At 37.0% G+C, this 24687-nt stretch overlaps 1 protein-coding gene and 1 pseudogene across 1 annotated transcript; one reads left to right on the forward strand and one right to left on the reverse strand.

Annotated features, from left to right (window-relative positions):
* Positions 1-18548: 18548 nt before the first annotated feature.
* On the reverse strand, positions 18549-19855 carry LOC133049955 (keratin-associated protein 6-1). The gene is made up of 2 exons (XM_061134038.1): positions 19818-19855; positions 18549-18858 (listed from the first exon to the last, which is right to left on the reverse strand). The coding sequence occupies exons 1-2, from the start codon at positions 19853-19855 to the stop codon at positions 18549-18551; spliced, it is 348 nt and encodes a 115-aa protein (XP_060990021.1).
* A 4685-nt stretch (positions 19856-24540) lies between these two features.
* On the forward strand, positions 24541-24687 carry LOC133050091 (keratin-associated protein 20-2-like; annotated as a pseudogene).

The raw sequence follows: 24687 nt of genomic DNA on the forward strand, positions 1-24687 counted from the left end.
ATCCATTACAGTACTACCATTCTTTCAGGTGGTAGGGTCTGAACAGAAATTGGAATTCATAGGAAAAACCATATTTAGTGATATGAAGAAGAATTAGGCATATAAAAATAAAACAATAATTTGTTAATGTAAAAATCCAAAAGATAGTGTTGGCTCAACATTTTTATAGAAAAATTTAAAAAGCTGGCTCTTTGTTAATTGCATCACAGAGATGAGTGACAGTTGGGATTTTCTATGCTGTATACTTTCAGAGAAGAAACAACTAAAGTCCTAAAAAGGAAAAATTGTTTTGAAGCAAAATAGAAGCAAAACTCATTGGTTAAAAATGAATACTTTTGGTTATAGAAAGATAAGGAGAAGAATATAGATTTTATTTTGTGCCAAGAGAGAGTCAAAATTGGCCTCTTGCAAATGCTACTTCTTGAAATGATGCATGTTTATCGAAGTTAAAAAAAAGACATAGTATAATGAAGGAATTTATATGTACAACCATCGCCTCTATTATTGGCACTGAATTGTTTCAGAAGAGTCCCAAGTAGCCAAATAAAACAAGCTTCCTTAATACCTCTGAGGCTTTATCTTATGGTTGAGAAACACAAAACTAGTTAGATTAGTCATAAAGTAAGCCAACGGCATGATACGTGTGGTGGTTCACACCCACCTTGATGGCATATAAAAGGCCTTCTGCAGGGATGTTGTTTAGACTGAAAGGACACTTCCACATCCTTTTCTACTGCAGGGCAATCTTAACAACCAACACCATGTGTGTCTACTATAGAAACTGCTATGGGGGCTGTGGCTGTGGAATTTGTTGCTCTGGGGGCCTAATCTGTGGCTATGGCTCCCACTCTCTCTGTGGTATGGCTATTGATGTCACAGCTACTTTTATTGAGGACACCACAGGATGTTTTTATCTCAGACACATATAACATCATGATTCAACAGACATGAATCCCATATCCTGTGTCTACACTGTGCTGTGCTGTTGTGCTCAGTCGTGTCCAACTCTTTGCAACCCCATGAACTATAGCCCACCAAGCTCCTCCTCCATGGGATTTCCTAGGCAAGAATACTGGAGTGGGTTACCATTACCTTCTCCAGGGGATCTCCCTGACCCAAGGATCCAACTCACATCTCTTGCATCTCCTGCCTTGATAGGCAGATTCTTTACCACTGAGCCACCTGATCATAAATCAATTCATATTTTGCAAGAATACAAACAAAAGGGAGCCTTAAATCCATTGGGATGGTGAGTTTTTGAGAGGAGGCAAATGAAAAATGGATATGGAAATAAAAGGATACTTTTAAAAAAGTATTATTTTAAATACTTATCATTTTAAATTATTTAAATTATTTTAAGTTATTTAAATAATAATTGTTTAACTGTTTTAAATTATTATTATTATTATTGAAAAACACAAGATAAGACATTGATCAGTGAATATCTTGTACCAAGAACTGTGTCATTAATTCAATCTTCTGTGCCTGAAAAAGTGAAAGTGAAAGTCATTCAGTCATGTCCAACTCTTTGGGATCCCATGAACTATACAGTCCATGAAATTCCCCAGGACAGAATACTGGAGTTGGTAGCCTTTCCCTTCTCCAGAGGATCTTCCCAACCCAGGTATTGAACCCAGGTCTCCTGCATTGCAGGCAGATTCTTTACCAGCTGAGCCACTGTACCTGAGGCCCTCATATATTGACAAAAGTAATGATGGGATGAAGGGAGGAGATGGCATTCCTGGAGTTCAGGGCTCCAAGGTTTCCCTCTAGAAGCTGGAAGCAAAGTGGGCCTGCAAGTAGGAGCTGGAGGCAGAGAGAGTGAAGAAACATCCTGGCTTTCTCCTGCCTTCCAATTTCTCACCTCAGATGGGCTACATCCAGTCAGAAGGCAGTGAATATGGGAACTTGAAAACAAAAGCCCACTTACCGGGGTCCAGCCCTGGCAGGATCCAGGGGTACCCTCAGGATGAACGGCGTCGGCGAGGGAGAGAGAGAGAAAGAGAGAGAGAAAAAGAGAGAGAGAGGGAGAAAGAGAGAAAGACCAGACTGGGGGTGTCCAGCAGAGTCTGGCAATGCTTTATTTTTTATCGTAGCTTTAATACCCTAAGTTAGTACATTTCTAAGGGAAAGATAGTTTAACACTACATCAGCTTGTCCTTCATGAAACCAGGGTGTTTTCTGCATACTTCTTTGTTTATGAGGGTCTTGTACATTACCTTCTGGCCTTGGGGCCTATTGACATTTTATGCAAGTCAGGTGAATGTAAACCTATTTTCTGTTTCTGTGGTGATCTTAACAGAAAAGTTATAGTCTCATAGGGCAACAGTACAGCATGTCACAACATAGTAGAAGTATAACCTTGTTAACATAAAAGTCAAATTCTTCTGCAGAAGTTGTCAGTTGAATTTATCTAAGAGGTTTACCCCACACAGACTCTGTGGCTTCAGTGAGGCAGCCTCTGCCTAGCACTCCTGGCTAACAGTTAACAACTGTCTCATTGGTACCACACTAGGGCTAAGCTCTTATTTTTCTAGATCTATAACTATGTTAACAATGGTTTCCATAACACAACCTTAGCACATTAAGAGCAAAAACACAGCAAGCAAACGTTAACCCAATAACCACTTTTAGAATAATTTTTCTTGTGTTTTCTAATAGGGCTTCCTCACCCCTCAAAGGGCTCTATGTCTATTAGGGCCTTTACATGATCAGGTTCTTTACGTTATTTTATGATTAGGGTATTGTGAGCAATCATGCATATTAGTACCAAGGGCATAAATGCATTTGCCAAACAAACTAAAATACCAGCAAAGGAGTTTAAGTTGAAACACTCCTTTCATCCTGGATAATCTCATAAAATACCACCACCTGGGAAACTTATTGATTAAAGTTCTAAATTGACTCTTATTTGGAAAGAGATCGGGGAAGGCCTTCTGCCTGTGTCACAGAAATTAGGGAGTAGTCTACTGAAGCAAGCATCAAAAAGACAGATATCATCTTTAAGGTGAGCGCCGGGGGCAGCTTTTCAGAATCCCTGAAAACCTGATCTGCCTTGCCTGTCAGGTTTTCTCCTCATGACCTTGTCACGGGTGGGATCTCGTGTGTTGGCTCCCAGCACCCACAGGGATCAACTCCCCATGTCATAGGGCAGAGCTTAGGAAGGTCAACAACTGGTTCTGAGATCAAATGGATCAAGGATTAATTTGTAAGCAAGAAGAACACATTCAGGCTACAATGCTAAATGCCCACTGTAGGTTGAGATAAACTTTATACCATAGACTCCTGATGTGATTTGCCGGTTACCTGCAATCTGGTTACTCCCATCTGGATCTAAAACCCACAGTCATTTATTCCCATGCTTTACCTCCTGAGAAGTGAGAGAATGTGATATCCACCTTGTGAATCACTTATTTCCCTTTACCAGAGTGAAGCAATCATTGGGATATATTGATCATTTTCATGCATTCTGCTTTAGACTGTTTTTAATAAATCTGGTTATTCTGAAATAAAAATCTTGGTTTTCTTGCTACTTATTACATATAATAGAATTTTTAAAAAAATTTGTAATTATTAACTACCTTGATTCAAAAAAATGTTGTGTTACCTGTTTATGACATATAGTCTCTTGATATTTCAACCTCAGTTGCTCTGCCAGTTCTAGGTTTGTGATTTTTGAAAATTATTTTAACACTGTAAATTTCCTCTTTTGTTAAAGAGGGGATCATGTTTTTGCTGCTGGGAATTCTCAGACTAAATGAGATAATGTCAATCAGTTTAATTGTTGCTTAGCATATAGTATATATTCTGCATATTTTACCTTCAGAAACCATCGACTGCAAAGTTTCACACTTTCCCAAATTTTCTTCCTATGCTTTATTTTTCAATTACGCAGACAGAAATTTGCTCATTTGGTTCTGTGATTCACTCTTGAGCTCTGTAATTTTGAAAAATGCATGATCTTGTGGTACAACCACCACAACCACAAAGGTGCCATCACTCTCCCAATAAAATCCCTCATGCTTTTTAAAAATCCCTTTGCAGTCAGTCCTTCCCCACACTCCTAAACCCTGTAAGTAACTCCTGGTTCTAAATTCTTATACTTTTGCCTTTTCCAGAAGATCAGAGTGTTGGGGGTCCACAAGGCCACTTGCATTATGGAGATTTGCTAGAAGGGCTCATGGGGTTAAGCATATAATTGTGCCCATGGGCAAGGTTTATTATAGCAAAGTAGTAAGGGTACACAGCTGGATCAAATAGGAAAGAGAACCAGGAAGATTCAGGAGGTATTTGTGTGCTTAACTTGTGTGCTAATTTGTGAGCTCTTTCTATCCATGAGGATCCATACAGAAATTAACCTTCTCCTAAAAATAGAAATAAACCATTCTATATATGACTTTTATGCCCAGGTTTTTAACTGGGCATAGATCAAAAGTTCACTTCTGTCACTCAATTATGTCTGACTCATTGTGACCCCATGGACTGCAGCACAACAGGACTCCCTGTCCATTCTCAACTCCCAGAGTTTACTCAAACTCAAGTCCATTGAGTCAGTTATGCCATCCAAACATCTCATCCTCTGTAGTCCCCTTCTCCTCCTCCCTTCAATCTTTCCCAGCATCAGAGTCTTTTCAAATGAGTCACCTCGTCGCATCAGGTGGCCTTCTGCTTTAGCATCAGTCCTTCTGATGAATATTCAGGGCTGATTTCCTTTAGGATGGACTGGCTGGATCTCCTTGCTATCAAGACTCTTCTCCAACACCACAGTTCAAAAGCATCAATTTTTCGGCACTCAGCTCTCTTTACATTCCAACTCTCACATCCATACATGACTACTGGAAAAACCAAAGCTCTGACTAGACGGACCTTTGTCAGCAAAGAAATGTCTCTGCGTTTTTATAATGCTGTCTAGGTTGGTCATAATTTTTCTTCCAAGGAGCACACATCTTTTAATTTCATGGCTATGGTCATGATCCGCAGAGATTTTGGAGCTCCAAAAAATAAAGTCTGTCACTGTTTCCCTACGGATTTGCCATGGAGTGATGGGGCCAGATGTCATGATCTTAGTTTTCTGAATGTTGAGTTTTAAGCCAACTTTTTCAGTCTCCTCTTTCACTTTCATCAAGAGGCTCTCTAATTATTCTTGGCTTTTTGCCGTAAGGGTGGTGTCATTTGCATATCTGAGGTTATTGATATTTCTCCCGGCAATCTTGATTCTAGCTTCTGCTTCATCCAGTCCAGAATTTTTCATGATGTATTCTGCATGTAAGTTAAATAAGCAGGGTGACAATATACAGTCTTGATGTACTCCTTTCCCGATTTTGAACCAGTCTGTTGTTTCATATCCTGTTCTAACTGTTACTTCCTGACCTGCATACAGATTTCTCAGGAGGCAGGTCAGGTGGTCTGGTATTCCCGTCTCTTTCAGAATTTTCCACAGTTTGCTGTGATCTACAGTCAAAGGCTTTGGCACAGTCAATGAAGCATAAGTAGATGTTTTTCTGAAACTCTCTTGCTTGTCTGATGATCCAACAGATGTTGGCAATTTGATCTCTGGTTCCTCTGCCTTTTCTAAAACCAGCTTGAACAGCTGGAAGTTCACAGTTCACGTACTGATGTAGCCGGACTTGGAGAATTTTAAGCATTACTTTGCTGACATGTGAGATGAATGCAATTGTGCGGTAGTTTGAACATTCTTTGGCATTGCCTTTCTTTGGGATTGGGATGAAAACTGACTTTTCCAGTCCTGTGGCCACTGCTGAGTTTTCCAAATTTGCTGACATATTGAGTGCAGTACTTTCACAGCATCATCTTTCAGGATTTGAAATAGCTCAACTGGAATTCCATCACCTCCACTAGCTTTTTTCATAGTGATATTTCCTAAGGCCCACTTGACTTCACATTCCAGGATGTCTGGCTCTAGGTGAGTGATCACACCATCATGATTATCCGGGTCATGAAGATCTTCTTTGTACAGTTCTTCTGTGTATTCTTGCCACCTCTTCTTAATATATTCTGCTTCTGTTGGGTTCATACCTAACACACACCAAACTGTGCCCATCTTTGCATGAAAAGTTCCCTTGGTATCTCTAATTTTCTTGAAGAGATCTCTAGTCTTTCCCATTCTATTGTTTTCCTCTATTTTTTTGCACTGATTACTGAGGAAGGCTTTCTTATCTCTCCTTGCTATTCTTTGGGGCTCTGTATTCAGATGGGTATATCTTTCCTCTTCTCCTTTGCCTTTTGCTTCTCTTCTTTTCACAGCTATTTTTAAGGCCTTCTCAGATAACCATTTTGCCTTTTTGCATTTCTTTTTCTTGGGGATAGTCTTGATCACTGCCTCCTGTATAATGTCAAAATGGTGCCTGCAAAATTCCAGACCCCTAGAAGGAAAACACAAATTCAGCAAATGACTGTATTATTTGTATGAGCAGTATAGATGCAGTGAGCCACATTATCAGTTAGTGATTGATGAGAACTCTGCTGAAATCTAATTCTCAGATTTAGTATCAGTGAAACACTGATTTTATAGAGTGAGTGAAGACCTGTTCCCTCCAGTTTTTTTTTTTTTTCTTATTAACTCTTTCTACTTTTTTTCTGGAGAGAGTCCAAAAGGTTGGTATTATTTCTTCCTTACGTGTTTGATGGGATTTACAGGTGAAATTACATAAACCAGGAGTTTTCTTTATTAGAATGACTTTAATCAGAAAGTATATTTTTCTATTAGTTATGTGGCCATTTAGATGATCTATTTCCTTTTGAGCTAGCTTTGAAATGTTCTGCCTTTTAAGGAACAGGTCAATTTTATCTAAGTTATTAAATTTATGAGCATGATGTATTTTTTTGTTGTTGTTTTTGTTTCTTATCTTGGTTATTGTAAGGTCTTTAGTGATACTTCTTCAGAGTATTTAATTCTTACTGTTGTTAAAATATCTTCTTTTTTTTTTTTCTTTTTCAGTCCTGCTAGAGGTTTACTGATTTAATCGAACTTTTCATGGAATCAGCTTTTACTTCCATTTATTTTCTCTATTTCTCATTTCAAAATATATTGATCCAGTAATCACCTGCATTATTTCCTTCCTTTCCTTATGGGTGCTTCTTTAGTAATTATTTTAGAGAAAGCTTAAATTACTAATTTAGAGCTTTCTTCTTTTTTCAGTGTAAAATAGGTTGCTATAAATTTCTCTTTAAACACTACTTTATTTCATTTAACAAATTTTGATACCTTCTATTTTCATTTTTATTTAGCTTGAAACATTTTTAATATTTCCAGAAAATCTCCCTTAAACACACACAAAGACACACATGTACACAAACACACACATTTGAAATGATTTCTTATACACAATATATGGCTGGATCTGGTTTTGTCAATTTGAAGATCTGTCTTTTAATTGTGTGTTTACATATTTACATGTAATTTAATTGTTGACATGACTGGAATTAGTTTTATAATTTTACTAACTGTTTCTGGTTTCTATTTCTCAGTTTCCACTTCTGTCTTATTTTGTATTCTTTGAATATATTTAATATCAGATTTTAATTTATCTAGTGCTTTTTGGCTGAAAGTGAAAGTTAATTGCTCAGTTGTGTCCACTCTTTGCAAGCCCATATTCTAGGCTCCTCTGTCCATGGAATTCTCCAGGCAAGAATACTGGAGTGGGTGGCCATTCCCTTTTCCAGGGGATATTCCAACCCAGGGATTGAACCCAGTTTTCTTGAATTGCAAGCAGATTCTTTACCATTTGGTATACCTTTGTAAGTTTTAGAGGTTAGTATAGGGATTATAGCTTATATAACTAATCTTTGACAGTATTCTTTAGGGCTACTATTTTGCTACTTAAACTAAAAAGCATAAGTCTTAAAAGTTTGTAATCCCCTTTGCCATTGTTTCTTCTTGTTACACTGATGTATATTATATTGGCCTACCTTCAAGTCTCTTCATTCATTATTACAAGCTTTTGTTTTCAGCAATCATATGTACTTTAAAGAACTTAAGAGGAGAAAAATAATTATTTTTTCACCCAAATGTTTGCTAATTTATATGTCTTCCCTTTATTTCTGAAGTACCAAGTGTCAGTTTGCTATTATTTTCCTTTAACCTGAAAATATTGCCTTTGTTTAGAAAATTTCTCCTGGACACAACTTCTCAGTTTTTCTTCATCTGAAAAAGTTTTTATTTCACCTTAATTCCTGAAAGATATTATTGGGAATAGAATGTTGGATTATTTTTTATAAACACTTTTAGGCATGTTTTCCACTGTCTTCTGGACTTCATTATGTCAGATAAGAAATCCAACAGTAATTTGAATCATTATTCTCCATAAGTAATATGTGGTTTATCTCCAGTAGCTTTTAAGAATTTTCCCTTTTTATTTGTTAATAGAATCTTGATTATGATGTACTTGGAGATAACTTCCTTTGAGTTTATTCTGATTGAGAGTTATAGCTTCTTTACTATAAATCTATGACTTTCTATCAAATCTGGGAAATTTTCAACCATTATTTTTTCAAATATGATTTCTGCACCAAAATACTTTCTCCCTCCTTTTGAGATTCCAATGCCATAAATGTTAGAATATTTGGTACATTCCACACATTTCTGAGACTCCACTTGTATTTAAAGCTGTATTTTGTTAGCTCTGCAAATTCAACAATTTCTATTCATTTATCATCAAGTTGTCTGACTCCTCTGACATCTCAATTCTGCAATTGAACCAATTCAATAGTATTTTAAAATTCAGATATTGTGCTTTTTGTTTACAAAATTGCCATTCATTATTTTCTACATTTCTGTTTCTCTGTTGAAGTTATAATTTTCTCACATTTAGTTCAAGAGTGTTTATCTTTACCTCATGGATTATGGTGATAATAGTGGCTTAAATGTCTTAGTTCAATAATTTTGGAGATGGTGTCTGTAATGGTTATATAATGTTATTAGCAAAAACTTAACAGCTTAACAACCACATGTTATGTCACTTATTTTCTGTTGGTCTCTACTCTAGACACAACTTAGCAGAGTCCTCTACTAAGAATTTTTCAAGAGGCTACAGTCATTATGCCAGCAAGATCTGTGGTATCATCTGAAGGATTGCCTGGAGAAGATACATTTCTAATCCCACATGTTTGTTGCGATGGCTCAGTTACTTGCAGATTGTTGGACTGAGGGTTGCCTGTTGTTCCTTGTTGGCTATTGACTAGAGACCACTTTCAATTCCTTCCCAAATGGGTCCTTTCATTGGGAGTTCACAATGTAACTGTTTGCATAATCAACACCTTCAAAGAATGAAGTATGCCAAAAAAAAAAAAAAATTGGACATTATGATCTACATCATCTGGTTTAAAACTCAGCACTTAAAAAACTAAGATCATGGCATCCAACCCATCACTTTATGGCCAGTAGATGGGAAAAAATTGGAAACAGTCAGAGATTTTATTTTCTTTTTCTCCAAAATCACTTGCAGACAGTGACTGCAGTCATGAAAAATGCTTGCTCCTTGGAAGAATAGTTGACAAAAGCAGATAGTGTATTAAAAAAAGCAGAGACATCACTTTGCCAACAAATGTCCTTAGTCAAAGCTATGGTTTTTCCAATAGTCATGTACGAATGTGTGAGTTTTACCATAAAGAAGGCTGAGTGCCCAGAATTAATGCTTTTGAAATGTGGTATTAGAGAAGACTCATGCTGAAGCTGAAGCTCTAATACTTTGGCACCTGATATGAAGAGCTGACTTATTGAAAAAGATCCTGATGCTGGGAAAGACTGAGAGCAGGAAGAGAAGAGGGTAACAGAGGATGAGATGGTTGGATGGCATCACCAACTCAATGGAAATGAGTTTGAGCAATCTCTGGGAGACAGTGAAAGACAAGGAAGCCTGGCTGGCTTCAGTCCATAGGGTCACAAAGAATCAGACATGACTTAGCCACTGAACAACAACCATGATCTACATGACCTAAGCATGGAAGAACTTCTATTCTTTTTTCAGTGCTCTATTGGTTAGAAGCACATCATGAGTTTGTTATATTTAAGGGGAAAGGAAAATGCAAGGATGTGAATACCAGTAGGTGATAAAAATTGGGGACCGTTTTAGTCTATACACCACAGCATCTCTCAGTGGTCATTTCCCTTGAGAACAAATCACAGTGGTCAGTACTTTGTATGTTAATATGATTTTGTATAGTATCCTGGACATTTGAATACTATGTTGACATTCTCTGAATTTTGTTATAAATCTTGAGAGATTGTTATTTATTTATATTGTGGTTGTTTTCTTTTAGCAATAGATTAGTCCCAAAAGATTCATACAATTTCTGTCCCAAATTCGTGATTGGACTTGTTATATATATTAAAGACAAAGAAGAAACATGAAACCTGACAGTAGGATTTTATACTTTCAGCTATGATGCCTTCAAACTGTGGTGTTGGAGAAGACTCTTGAGAGCCCGTTGGACAGCAAGATCAAGCCAGTCAACCTTAAGGGAAATCAACCCTGAATACTCACTGGAAGTACTGATGCTGAAGCTGAAACGCCAGTATTTTGGTCATCTGATGCAAACAACTGACTCATTGGAAAAGTCCCTGTCTCTGGGAAAGATTGAGGGCAGAAGGAGAAGAGGGCTCAATGGATGAAATGGCTGGGTGGCATCACTGATGCAATGGACATGAACTTGGGCAAATTTTGGGAGATTATGAGGGACGGAGAGGCCTGGTGTGCTGCAGTCCATAGGGTTACAGAGAGTTGGACAAGACTGGATGACTGAAAACAACAAGGTTGCAATATTTTCTATATGTGATGAGCTCATGAAAATTAGTGTCAATAAACTTTCTGAAATATTGGCCTGAACCCGTATCTGTGGCAGATTCTAAGTCATTTGAATAGGGCAATTAGGCAACCTGAACCATGTTACTTTCCTTTCCATTCCTAAGTACAATTTTCCTTTCCTCATCTAAATGGTTGATAAGATCATTGAGCAGCTAAGTGATGACTGGGACTCCATTTGGATTCCACTGGAGAGAATTAGTATAGGATTTTCTGCATTGTGGGTTGGCAAGCTCCTGAAATACATCATCCTATTCTGCTGTGCTGTGCTGTGCTTAGTCACTCAGTCCTGTTCGACTCTTTGTGACCCCATGGACTGTAGTCCAGCTGGTTCTGCTGTCCATGGGGATTCTCCAGGCAAAAATACTGGAGTGGGTTGTCATGCCCTCTTCCAGGGGATCTTCCCAACCTAGGGATAGAAACCAGGTCTCCCACATTGCAGGTGGATTCTTTCTGTCTGAGCTACCAGGAAAGCCCAAAAATACTGGAGTGGGTAGCCTATCCCTTCTCCATAGGATCTTCCTGACCAGGAATTGAACCAGGGTCTCCTGCATTGCACGTGGATTCTTTACCGGTTGAGCTACCAGGGAAGCCCCCTAAATATCCTACCTAAGCCCTATAAAGGAAAATTCTTGAGTATGCTCTGCTCTCTGGTCACATAGAAGAATGTCAACTTCAGTCCAACATGCCAGATTTCTCTTGAGACTGGAGGCATCCTGAGGTACCAACTGAAAGACTATATCCATCTATAGAGCAAAAAAATATGAAGAGCTAAATTCATCATAAGAAAAAAAATTCCTTCTCTTACCATACAAGAAACTGAGATTTACAAAATTCACATTTTTTTTCAAGTTATTTTTAATTGGAGGATAATTGTTTTACAATGGTATGTTGGTTTCTGCTGTACAACAATGTGAATCAGCCATAAGTACACATATATCCCCATTATCTTGAGCTTTCCTCACACCCCCCTCCCCATCTCACTCTTCTAGGTCACCACAGACTTTATATATATATATATAATTAATTTACATTGGGATACATGTGTCTCTTTCAATTCTGGTTTCCTCAGTGTGTATGCCCAGCAGTGGTATTTCTGTGTCATAAGGCAGATCTATTTCCAGTTTTTTAAGGAGTCTCCACACTGTTCTCCCTATTGGCTGTACTAGTTTGCATTCCCACCAACAGTGCAAGAGGGTTCCTTTTTCTCCACACCCTCTCCTGCATTTATTGTTTGTAGACTTTTTGATAGCAGCCATTCTGACTGGTGTGAGATGGTACCTCATTGAGGTTTTGATTTGCATTTCTCTGATAATGAGTGATGTTGAGCATCTTTTCATGTGTTTGTTAGCCATCTGTATGTCTTCTTTGGAGAAATGTCTGTTTAGTTCTTTGGCCCATTTTTTGATTGGATCATATATTTTTCTGGTATTGAGCTGCATGACTTGCTTGTATATTTTTCAGATTAATTCTTTGTCAGTTGCTTTGTTTGCTATTATTTTCTCCCATTCTGAAGGCTGCTTTTCACCTTGCTTATAGTTTCTTTCATTGTGCAAAAGCTTTTAAGTTTAATAGATCCCATTTGTTTATTTTTGTTTTTATTTCCATTACTCTGGAAGGTGGGTCCTAGAGGATCTTGCTGTGATTTATATCAGAGTGTTGCCTATGTTTTCCTCTAGGAGTTTTATAGTTTCTGGTATTACATTTAGATCTTTAATCCATTTTGAGTTTACTTTTATGTATAGTGTTAGAAAGTGTTCTAGTTTCATTCTTTTACAAGTGGTTGACCAGTTTTCCCAGGACCACTTGTTAAAGAGACTGTTTTCTGCATTGTATATTCTTGCCTCCTTTGTCAAAGATAAGGTGTCCATAGATGTGTTGACTTATCTCTGGGCTTTCTGTTTTGTTCCATTGATCTATATTTCTGTCTTTGTGCCAATACCATACTTTCTTGATGACTGTAGCTTTGTAGTATAGTCTGAATTCAGGCAGGTTGACTTCTCCAGTTCCATTCTTCTTTCTCCAGATTGCTTTGGCTATTCGAGGTCTTTGTATTTCCATATAAATTGTGAAATTATTTGTTCTACTTCTGTGAAAAATACCATTGGTAGCGTGATAGGGATTGCATTGAATCTACAGATTGCTTTGGGTAGTATACTCATTTTCACTATATTGATTCTTCCAATCCATGAAAATAGTATATTTTTCCATCTATTTGTGTCATCTTTGATTTCTTTCATCAATGTTTTATAGTTTTCAATATATAGGTCTTTTGTTTCTTTAGATGGATTTTTTCCTAGGTATTTTATTCTTTTTGCCACAATGGTGAGTGGAATTGTTTCCTTAATTTCTCTTTCTGTTTTCTCATCATTAGCATAACAGACTTTTCTGCAGTTACAAATATAGAAATCAGTACAGCAAAAATAAATAGAGATTGAGGAAAATATTTCCCAAAGAAAAGTAATTGTTACCCTCATAACAACCAAAAAATAAAAAGCAGATTGTGCATAATAAATAGACAAAAATGAAACAAGTTTTCTTCTCCCCATTTATTAGTTCAAAATTTATTAGGAAAATAGAAACAAATTTAGGATAAAATTATTAAAATGAATCTATACCAAATCATCTCAATGTGAAGAAGAACATCAGCTCATAAGGTGAATTTCATATTCTTCCAGATATCAAGTGGCATCAGATACATATATCAGGCCTTTAGCAAATCATATCAGAAGTCTGTAGTATTATGTACAATGAGCATCATCTGAGGGTGAGGCAGAGAACTTTTGGGGTCCAGAACTCGTGAATTGGAAGGTGAGAGTCTTCTACGACATCCTCAATAGTAGTAGCCAAAGCCAGAGCCATAGCCAGAACCGCATCCGTAACCACAGCCACAGAGAGAGCGGGCGCCATAGCCGTAGCCACAGCCGTAGCCACAGCCCAGCCTGCGGAAGCCAGACCCATAGCAGGAGCCATAGCCACAGCCCAGGCCTCCATAGCCGTAGCTTCCACAGCCCAGGCCACCATAGTAGTTTCCGTAGTAGCCACACATGCTGTTGGTTGTTGAGGTTGTTCTCGGGTAGAGAAGGAGAATAGAAGTGTCACTTGAGTGTGGACAGTCCTCCCTGCAGAGGAGATTTTATATGCCCTCATTGTGGGTGTGATCACCACAAACACTCATGCTATTGGCCAATTTTTCAGGAACAATATGAGTAATCTGTTGACTATAGGTTTTAAGGATGACTTCACAAGCATTGAGGAGATATGCTTTGTTTCACCACATCTGAGCCAGTTAGTGGGTCATTAACAGAATCAATTGTCTCATCCTCAAATCCTTACCCATGACATCTTTAAATTGCCCTTTGTAACTAATCTTTATGGCAGTAAATACCATTTTTATTGACAAACTCTGACCTGCTCCAATAAAACAATAATTTTGCCTTACTTTATATTGACATTCAACAGATCATAGCATTGAACCTTAACCTTGAACTTCTCCTTCTATTAATATTACTTCCTCCCCCAATCCATTATTTTCCTTTAAGGATTTATCTCATTTTCATGTGAGAGATTGCTTACTGCTAAAAGCCAAATGTTATCACTGAGCTTCATGAGACTGTTGACTAACAGCAAATAGTTTGAAATTCTGGAACACTAGACCTGAAAAAGACTGGACTTTTCTTTATCTTTTACATTAGTATTTTGTACATTTTTAAAATTCTGTGTTTAAATTATAAAATATTTTTTCCGTGGTTTCAAGTTTATACCCTGAATTTACACTCAAAAATGAAAGGAAATTATGAGTGCTCCTTTGCCTTTTCTGGGGAAAATATCTAGACCAGAAAAGAATATTTTATATCTACATACAAACAGAAAAAAAGTTTAGTTATAAGAGCTGCCACTTGAGTAAGTTACTTTATAGCCTTCTTTTTTGAATGTTGTAAATGGAGAGTTTTACCACATCTTACGGTGGTTCTGAGAATAATGTGAGATAATGCACATAAGGTATTTTGCACAGTGTTTGCCCTATAGTAAATAGTTAACAACTTTAGTTAATGTTACTTTATTAACACAATAATTAAAAAGTTATTCAAAGTTTGGATGTAGAATTCTATGAATAACAGCAGATGAGATAAAGAGAATATTCTTAGATAATCAAAGACAGAGGGAAAAAAGGACAAAATAAACAGTGCATACAATAGTAAATGATAACACATACAAAGCATTTATTAAATTCCATGCATGATCTAAGTGCTTTACATATTTTAACACACTTAGCTCTCACAAAAATCCTAGAATAGTTTGCAATTTTTATGTAAGAATGCCAAGCTCAAAGAAGTTGCAGCATTTGCACAATGTCATAGGCACAACCTAAATCTTAGTGCAACGTAATTATATGTACTTTCTAACTGATGAGACAGTCTGGGAATTGCTATCCCTATTATAATAATAATGGATTTTTTATAATAGAAATTCATGAATTTAAACCCATGTAAATGAACAATCGAGTAAAAAGAAAAACTTGTTTTCAGTAGAATACCAGTTAATGTATTTGAAAAAAATACAATGAAAATCAGAAAACTCAACATTTCCAATCCATCATAATAAATAATTAGGCAAGAAAGGAAAATAAATGATAAGATCTGGTAAACTTTGGCATATGAATGGAATATTTATACAGTCACAAAACATCTCTACCAAAATACTTCTTAATTGCAAAAAATAAATAATAAAAGTGACTTTTGAGCAGAAAAATCTAATATTTACAGCTGATCAAGTTGCAAAGTTATCGTAAGTAATGAAGCAAATCAATAAGTGCCTAAAAATATATATAATAAAAAGCAAACCTATTCACTATTTTGACAGAATTCATAATCTTGTTCTAATCACAAGGAAACTTTAAAGCTAAACTGAAGCATGCTTTAAAAGAAAAAAAAAATTCCTATAATCTACAAAAAATTTAAGATTATGGGAAATACTAGACAGCATGACAACTGAATGTACTACATGACCTTAAGTAGATTATTTTTCTGTAAAAGCTTTGTTGGAGCAATCTGTTCTTGAGTGAATGTTGTGAAAAGAAAGAGAAAAAAGCAGATTTCGATAGAAGATAAAGTTGAGTTGACATAGCACTCAGTGGAAACCTCAGGAAACCATCTGTGGGACTGTGGATGGGGATGTCCGAACTGTTACTGGGATTGAACAAGGCATGTTATACCACCACTCTGATCAATCACTGGGGACTGGAAGTGGGCATGATCTCTTGTGAGAGTTGCTAGTTAGCTGAGGGCATTCTACATTATACACACTCTATACTTGATTGAACTATAAGCTTAATTTTTGACATGTGTAATGATCTTAATTTTAGTCTTGGAAATATTGGTTTAAGAAATATATGATTATTATAATTGATACAATCATAGAAAAACTGATGGTGACATAGTCTCAGTTCAGTTCAGTTCATTCACTCAGTCGTGTCTGACTTCGCGACCCCATGGACCACAAGACGCCAGACCCCCTGTCCATCACTACTCCTGGAGTTTACTCAAATTCATCTCTCTTGAGTCAGTGATGATCATCAGTGAATGATTGTCTCAGAATGTTAAAAAATGTATTTGTGTATTAACAACATGAAATCATGAAAGCCTGTGGAAATGCTCTAGATTTTATGAAATGTTAGATTACAACAGACCATAAGTTGCAAAGTATGATGATTTGTGCAAATTGGATTCTGTATCAAAAATAAAGCTACAAAAATGGGAAAAATTAAACCTAGATTATGAATTATATGGGCTTCCCATGTGGTGCTAATGGTAAAGAACCCATCTGCCAATGAAGAGGATGCCAGAGACTCAGGTCTGATCCTTGGGTTGGGAAGATTAAGAATTAGATAATAGAATGGTATCAGAACTATATTTCTTTTTGTGATAATGGAATTTTGGTTATGTGGGGAGCCATATCTTACCATCGCATAAGGAAATGGCAACCCATTCCAGTTTTCTTGCCTGGCAAATCCCATGGACAGATGAGTCTGGCAGCTGCAAAGAGTATGGGTTGCAAAGAGTTGGTCACAACTGCAGAGACTTAGCACATATCTTATTATATTCATTTAAGAATGAAGTGTCATGAAGTTTGCAGTATATTTTCATATGTTTCATGTATAATGTTTGGGTGTTTGAGTACACGAATGTGTGTGTGTGTGTGTGTGTGTGTGTGTGTGTAGGAAGAGAGATACAGAGAAAGAGAGAGATAGAGGAAGAAAGAGAAAGACAGACAGAGGAAACAAAACTTGCAAAATATTAAAAACTGCCAAATCAATCTAGGTGGGCAGTTTTAGGTACTCATAATATTACTTCCTATAATTAATTGAGGAATTTAAAAATTTTTAAATTAAATTCTGGGAGAAATGAATTTATATCTAGAAAAATATTATTCTTGGAGTACTAAAATCTGCAGTGATTCATTTTTCAATGCCTAAATTTCCTGCCTGAAAGTGTGAACCTGAGCATAGAGGGTAAAAAAAAATGGAAAAGAATTTTAAATAACAGAATGCAAAAAGTGTGCAAACTTTGGGTAACAAAGAGGGGATAAGTAAAATACATTAATATGTGTCAGATAATAAGAGTATCAGATACTATTAAATGACTCTAAACTGAAATACACAGTGGTTGTTAGAAAAGGTGTCACTTAAAAAAAAAAACAAAAAACAAAAACTATAGTTCAAGGCATTTAAAAGTTTGGTGAAGGCAGGGTAGGTTAAAATTTCTTTACTTCTTGTGCTGGGCTAGCACAGGAAACACTTTTTGTTTAAATATACCTAAAACTGAAATTAGAATTTGATAACTATATATCAGCATTGTATTTTCTAAAGGACTCCACATAGATGAAGAGTTTGGAATAATTTGCTTGGAATATACACTGTATCCAGGCAACGCTTACCTACATTGGCAGATGTAAATTTCTTTAATCCTCATGATGGACCAGCAAGCAGAGATCACTGCTTTACCAGAGCAGAACACTGAGGGCTTTAAGACCTCTACTTTCTTATGTTACAAGTGAAGGATTTGGTAGAGCAACTAAAGTAGAAATACTAAAAGAAGCTATTCTCTAAAGAAGATTCTTTTCTTTAACTCAAAAAAGGAAAAAGAAAACCGAAAGGACAAATTCTTTTGTTGTTGCTTAGTTGCTAAGTTGTGTCTGACTCTTTTTGTGATTCTCTGAACTGTAGCCCACCAAGCTCCATGGGATTTCTAATGCAAGAATACTGGAGTGGGTTGCCACTTCTCTCACCAGGGGAATCCTCCTGATCCAAGGATTGAACCTTTGTCTCCTGTATTGGCAGGTGAGTTCGTAACCACTGAGCCACCCAGGGAAGCCCCAAATGACAAATAATGCATTTAAAATGAAAAAAAAAAAAAAAAAAGAAACAGGTTTATGATTCCATATCGAACAGGTTTATTAGGAAAATAGAGAAAAGCCTTCTGCATGAAGGTCAAAAGAGAGTTTCTATGATGGCATCATTCTAATGAGAGACCATTACTAGAGTTCTCAAATGAATTTCACATTCTTCCACTCTTTAGACATTAAATTCAGAAAGGGAAGGGTTGGTGTATCAGATGCAGAGGGCACCAGAAGGCAAGGCTTTAGCAGGATGAAGAATGTGTGGGGTTCATTCAGAATTGGTGAATCCTGATGTCCAGGTGTAGAGGATGAGAGTCTTCCGTGGTGTCCTCAATAGTAGTAGCCAAAGCCAGAGCCATAGCCAGAGCCGCATCCGTAGCCAGAGCCGCAGAGAGAGCGGGCACCATAGCCGTAGCCACTTCCACAGAGAGAGCGGGCGCCATAGCCGTAGCCACTTCCACAGAGAGAGCGGGCGCCATAGCCGTAGCCACAGCCGTAGCCACAGCCCAGCCTACGGAAGCCAGACCCATAGCAGGAGCCATAGCCACAGCCCAGGCCTCCGTAGCCATAGCTTCCATAGCCCAGGCCGCCATAGTAGTTTCCGTAGTAGCCACACATGCTGTTGGTTGTTGAGGTTGTTCTCGGGTAGAGAAGGAGAGAAGTGTCACTTGAGTGTGGAGAGTTCTCCTGCAGAGGGCCTTTTATACGCCCTCAGTGTGGGTGTGACCCACCACACCTTCATGCCACTGGCTAACTTTATGACTGATCTAATTAGTTTATTGTTTACAATCAAAGATGAAACCTCAGAGAAATTCAGCAGGATTGCTATGTTGCTATCCCAGTTTGGATTCCTCTTATCCAATTAAGGACTTGAATGAGGAGACGCAGACTCACACCTACACAGTCCCGTCCCAAATTATGTTTTATTTTAACCACCTGGCACATTCAGTATAGTAAGAAAGATAATTGTTGGTCTTAATCTTATTTGCTCTTGACCTCAGTTTGTTTCACTAAACTTCAAAAAATTTTTCATAAGACTAACAACTCCTTTTTACTCAAAGATTGTTATCCTCTTGATCCAAATTATCTTCTTCAGGGATTCAGTTTCTTTCCTATATTGAAACCATATGTATCTTTTATTCCTATGATGCAGATCATAATCCAACCAGTTAAAATTTCCAGTAAGCCAAGTCTGAGCAAAATGTGTTATATTTTTCTGCCTATGCCAATGACTAATTCACATTTATGCTCAATTTCTATTGAAGGACTGCAAAATAGGAGTTATTTCTTGAAATCTGATTTCTCCACTTGTTTTTCTAAATTGAATATATAGTTATAAAAATTAGTCTGTTCATTAATATTAGATTTATATTCTAAGAAAATATCCAACAGACTAACATGCATTTATGTTTATTAATGTGCTAAACCAAGTCCCTTATCAACATATTCAATTATTAAATTTGTTTTGAAACAGTCATACTGAGTTCTCTTGCATATTCCTAGTGTTATTGCTCACTTAATTAAAATTAGTGTGACAATTCCTCCCATTGGGAGGCACAAGGAAAGTGAGGAAAGTTTCTTTTTATAGTTAAACTGTACTTTGTACCCTTAAGAGGATGCACATTGGGAGGTAACATGATCCATCATCTATGTGTAATCTATCAGTGGATTTCTATTATTCTAAATTAAAAGATGCTTACTCCTTGGAAGGAAAGTTATGACCAATCTAAATAGCATATTAAAAAGCAGAGACATTACTTTGCCAACAAAGGTCCGTCTAGTCAAGGCTATGGTTTTTCCAGGAGTCATGTATGGATGTGACAGTTGGACTATGAAGAAAGCTGAGCGCCAAAAAATTGACGCTTTTGAGCTGTGGTGTTGGAGGAGACTCTTGAGAGTCCGGTGGACTGCAAGGAGATCCAACCAGTCCATCCTGAAGGAGATCAGTCCTGGGTGTTCATTGGAAGGACTGATGCTGAAGCTGAAACTACAATACTTTGGCCACCTCATGTGAAGAGTTGACTCATTGGAAAAGACCCTGATGCTGGGAGGGATTGGGGGCAGGAGGAGAAGGGGACAACAGAGGATGAGATGGCTGGATGGCATCACCAACTCAATGGACATGGGTTTGGGTGGACTCCGGGAGTTGGTGATGGACAGGGAGGGCTGGTGTGCTGCAATTCATGGGGTCACAAAGAGTCAGACAAGACTGAGCGACTGAACTGAACTGAACTGAAGGATATTTCTGAGTCAAAATATTATTTTTATAATCCTCTCATAAATTTAGGCAAGGACAGAGAGTATAAGATGTTGGACACACCATGTATTTTAGTAAAATCTCCTCTGGAGATGAAAAGAATAAAACCATTAGGTTTTAAAAAAAATTCTAATTCTTGAGAAGTACATTTTAATGAGTCAGAAAATGCTTCTTAGTAAAACGGAGTATTTTTATACTAAGAGTCAAGCCAAACACAATTATCATTCATTCAACATGTGTTTTTGAATGTTGTTTCCATGTGTTTATTTGGCAAGTTCACTTTTATAAAATAGACATAGTATTGTGACTTTTGTTTACCCTTTGCTGGGTTGAGATACTGGGATTACAAAACATCTTTACTATATCATTTTCAGATTTCCTGTACAGATAATTAATGTCACCTCAACTATGGCAATGCAGAGTCGATCAAGAGATAACAAAATAAGTTTCCAGGAAAAAACTCATTAAAATAGAATGATGATCAGTCTTCCTCTAGGCTATCTAAGTTCTTGAAACATAATCTGAAATTGGTATGACTAAAATTGCCTCTCAATTTTTTAGAAATGCAATTAACTTTTTTTCAGGGGAGGTATTTGATTAAAGTAGTTACAAAAGACATTGTTATTTTGAACAAAATAATGTCCCTGATAATAACATTTACTATGTTGTTTCTTCATAGAGTTTAATTCCTGGATTTAATTTGTTTCTTTAAGAGCACTGAGTTCCTTTCTCTCTAGTCACAACAGAGAGCATTGTACTCTATGAGATTCCTCTTAAATTTTTTTTTTTTTTTTCTGGTGTTATTTTCTGAACTACATTCTGTTCTTAAGTACATCCCCAAATCAAAAACAGATAAAAAGCCCTCTTTCTCTCCTCTGTCCTTTCCTGCTAATATCCCATTTTCTTCTACTTCATGGCAAAATTTCACATAAATCAATATTTCGATGGTTGTTTTCTATTCTCTCTTTATCCCTTTTGTCTTGGTCCACCTCTTTTTACTGTCTCTGAGTAGCACTCGAGTTCACCAACTTCCCTTTTCATTCCTAAAATACACTCCAACTCTTGCTTACACCCTAGCACTCACATTTTGTTCAATTGCAGTATACCCAATTGCTCCTTTTCCATATCCTTTCTCTTTTTACTTTTTCAGACTTTTTTTCTCAAATGTGAAGGTGTTCAGTTAGCTGTTTGCTCCTCTTATAGTTTCTATTTAAATTCTCTTTGCATGCATAACTGGAAATCTTACTTTAGCCAATTAATCTCAATTGACATTTTCAGTTCTGATATATAGTCAAATGATCCCTTGACATCTCCTTTGATTGTTAATGATCATCATAATTTATCAGAACGAAAATGAGTTCCTGATTCCTCATACCCTCAAAACTCCTCTGTTTTTTTGCTACATTTAAAAGCATGTAAGACCTAAGTCAGGTTAGACCTCTCCCAATGGTTTATCCATTCATGTCTTTCTGCATTAAGGTTGCTATGCTATACCAGGCACCACTTAAATTTGAATTTCAAATTATTAAATCTCAGAATATTGAATTTCTCAGGTATTGCAAGGCATATGTATATGTACAAAAAATCATTTATCTGAAAATAAAATGTATCTGGATGTCCAGTGTCAGTATTTGCTGTATCTGCAAACCCAAACCATAGAAAGCACAGCCTTTATCATCTGCCCTGTTTTAGTCTCAAGTACACCTATGAGAGCTCCTTGAAACACTCTTCTCCATACGTAAGTCAATAACCTTTCTTCTGTTTAGATGTACCAAGTTTGTTTCCAACTTTGGGTCACTGATCCTCTGCTGCTAAGTCACTTCAGTTGTGACCGACTCTGTGCTACCCCATCCCTGGGATTCTCCAGGCAAGAACACTGGAATGGGTTGCCATTTCCTTCTCCAATGCATAAAAGTGAAAAGTGAAACGAAGTTGCTCAGTCGTGTCCAACTCTTCGCAACCCCGTGGACTGCAGGCTACCAGGCTCCTCTGTCCATGGGATTTCCCAGGCAAGAGTACTGGAGTGGGGTGCCATTGCCTTCTCCGCTGATCCTCTGCAGATAATAGCAAAAGGCTAGAATCTTCTCTTCAATTGGATCTTTCTAATGGAATTTCCCTGACTGGTTTTTCTAGTAGTCATGTATGGATGTGAGAGTTGGACTATAAAGAAAGTTGAGCACTGAAGAGTTGATGCTTTTGAACTGTGGTGTTGGAGAAGACTCTTGAGAGTCCCTTGGACTGCAAGGAGATCCAACCAGTCCATCCTAAAGGAAATCAGTCCTGAATATTCATTGAAAGGACTGATGCTGAAGCTGAAACTCCAATAGTTTGGCCACCTGATGGGAAGAGCTGACTCATTTGAAAAGGCTCTGATGCTGGGAAAGATTGAAGGCAGGAGGAGAAAGGGATGACAGAGGATGAGATAGTTTGATGGCTTCACCGATTCAGTGGACATGAGTTTGAATAAACTCCGGGAGTTGGTGATGGACAGGGAGGCCTGGTGTGCTGCAGTCCATGGGGTCATAGAGTCAGACATGACTGAGCAACTGAACTGAACTGAACTGACCATCTAGTCTGAAATAATCTCTCAACAATAGTCCTTAGATTTACCTTATTCCTTACCTTGACTCATTCTTTAAATAGACTTAACCTTATCAGAAATGATCTCATTCACCTAAAGAATTTGCTTTCAAATATCTGCCTATATTTTCTGCTGATGTTCAGTTCAGAGTGTAAGATTCAACACAAAATGGATCTTGTCTGTACTGTTCATTGCACCATTCATTGTGCTCATAACAATCCCTAACATACAATTGATCTTCAAGAGCTTTATGTACAAAAGAATCAACAAATTTTCAAATCAATATGATCAGGGACATCTAAAATTTTTGTTGCTTTTCTATTTTGAAATAATTTTAGTTATCAAAAGTAGAAAAAAATACCCTTTACCCAGTTATACCTATGCTAATATCTTTAATAACCAAGTACAAAATTAGGAAATTAACCTGGTACAATATTCTTAAGTAATCTACACATTTTACTTGAATTTCACATTTTTACCATTAATGTCCTTTTTCTGCTCCAGGATCCAGTCCAAGTTCCTACATGGCTTTTGGTCATCTTATCTCTTTAGTCTCCTCCAATTGGTGAGAGCTTTTCAATCTTTCTTTTATAACACTGACAGATTCAAAGAGCCAAATGTTTTGTAGTTTATTCCTAAATTTGAGTTTGTCTGTTTTCTCATAACAAAGTTGAAGTTATATGTTTTAGCCAAGATACCAGAAGAGATTGGGTATTACGCTGGGTCATAGGAGGAGTTTCATAATATCAGTAAATTTTTAAAAATCTCTGGAATAGATTTTTGATCTCAAAGTAATGATAGAATAAGTATTTCTATTTCTATATAATTATGGTTCATGGCTTTAAACTTCAGGGACTCTACCATGGCCTTTTTCATATGAAGTATAAATCAAAGTGAATAACATTGCTCCACAAAAAGTAATAAAATATATTAATCATTCAAGGATTTATAAATGAACTATGTCTTTTCTACATCTTCTGTATGTCTTTTTCCAAGTCTCCTCCACAACTTTTCCATTGTTCTTACCACTGTGAAGCCATACTTTTCCACTGTTCCTACCACTTTGAAGCCATATTTTGTTCCCAAGACTGCATGTATGCAGATAGAGGGAGGGTATTATTAAATGAAACTAATTTTTAACATGTAGAATCTGTGTTGGTTACTTGATCTCATGATGTCTAGCAACATAGTTAGAACTTGAAACCTGAAATAAACAAGCCATTGAATTAGAAAAAATCTTCTGTTAAAAGCATATAATTTCATGATAGGCATTTTGACACACAGCACAGTTGTCTTGTTTTGGATACATTGGTTATGAAGAATTCTTGAGATGGTTTTAATGCCAATGAGCTTGGAATATGAGTGCAACAGTGACTGTGGTTGCCCCACATACAACTTAGTTGTTATATAAGGTGCTGTGCAGATTATCAACTTAAAACTCTTGAAACAAAATTTGTTCTTCAACTGAGCCTTCTCCTCACATCATGAGTGTCTACAACAACTATTATGGTGGCCTAGGCTCTGGCTACGGTGGCCTGGGATGTGGCTATGGATGTGCCTATGGTGGCTCTGTATATACCTGCTAATGTCCATGCTGCTATGGAAGATACTGGTCTTCTGGCTTCTTCTAA

Source organism: Dama dama, chromosome 31 (assembly GCF_033118175.1).
Source record: "Dama dama isolate Ldn47 chromosome 31, ASM3311817v1, whole genome shotgun sequence".
In the NCBI taxonomy this organism is placed as follows: Eukaryota; Metazoa; Chordata; class Mammalia; order Artiodactyla; family Cervidae; genus Dama; species Dama dama.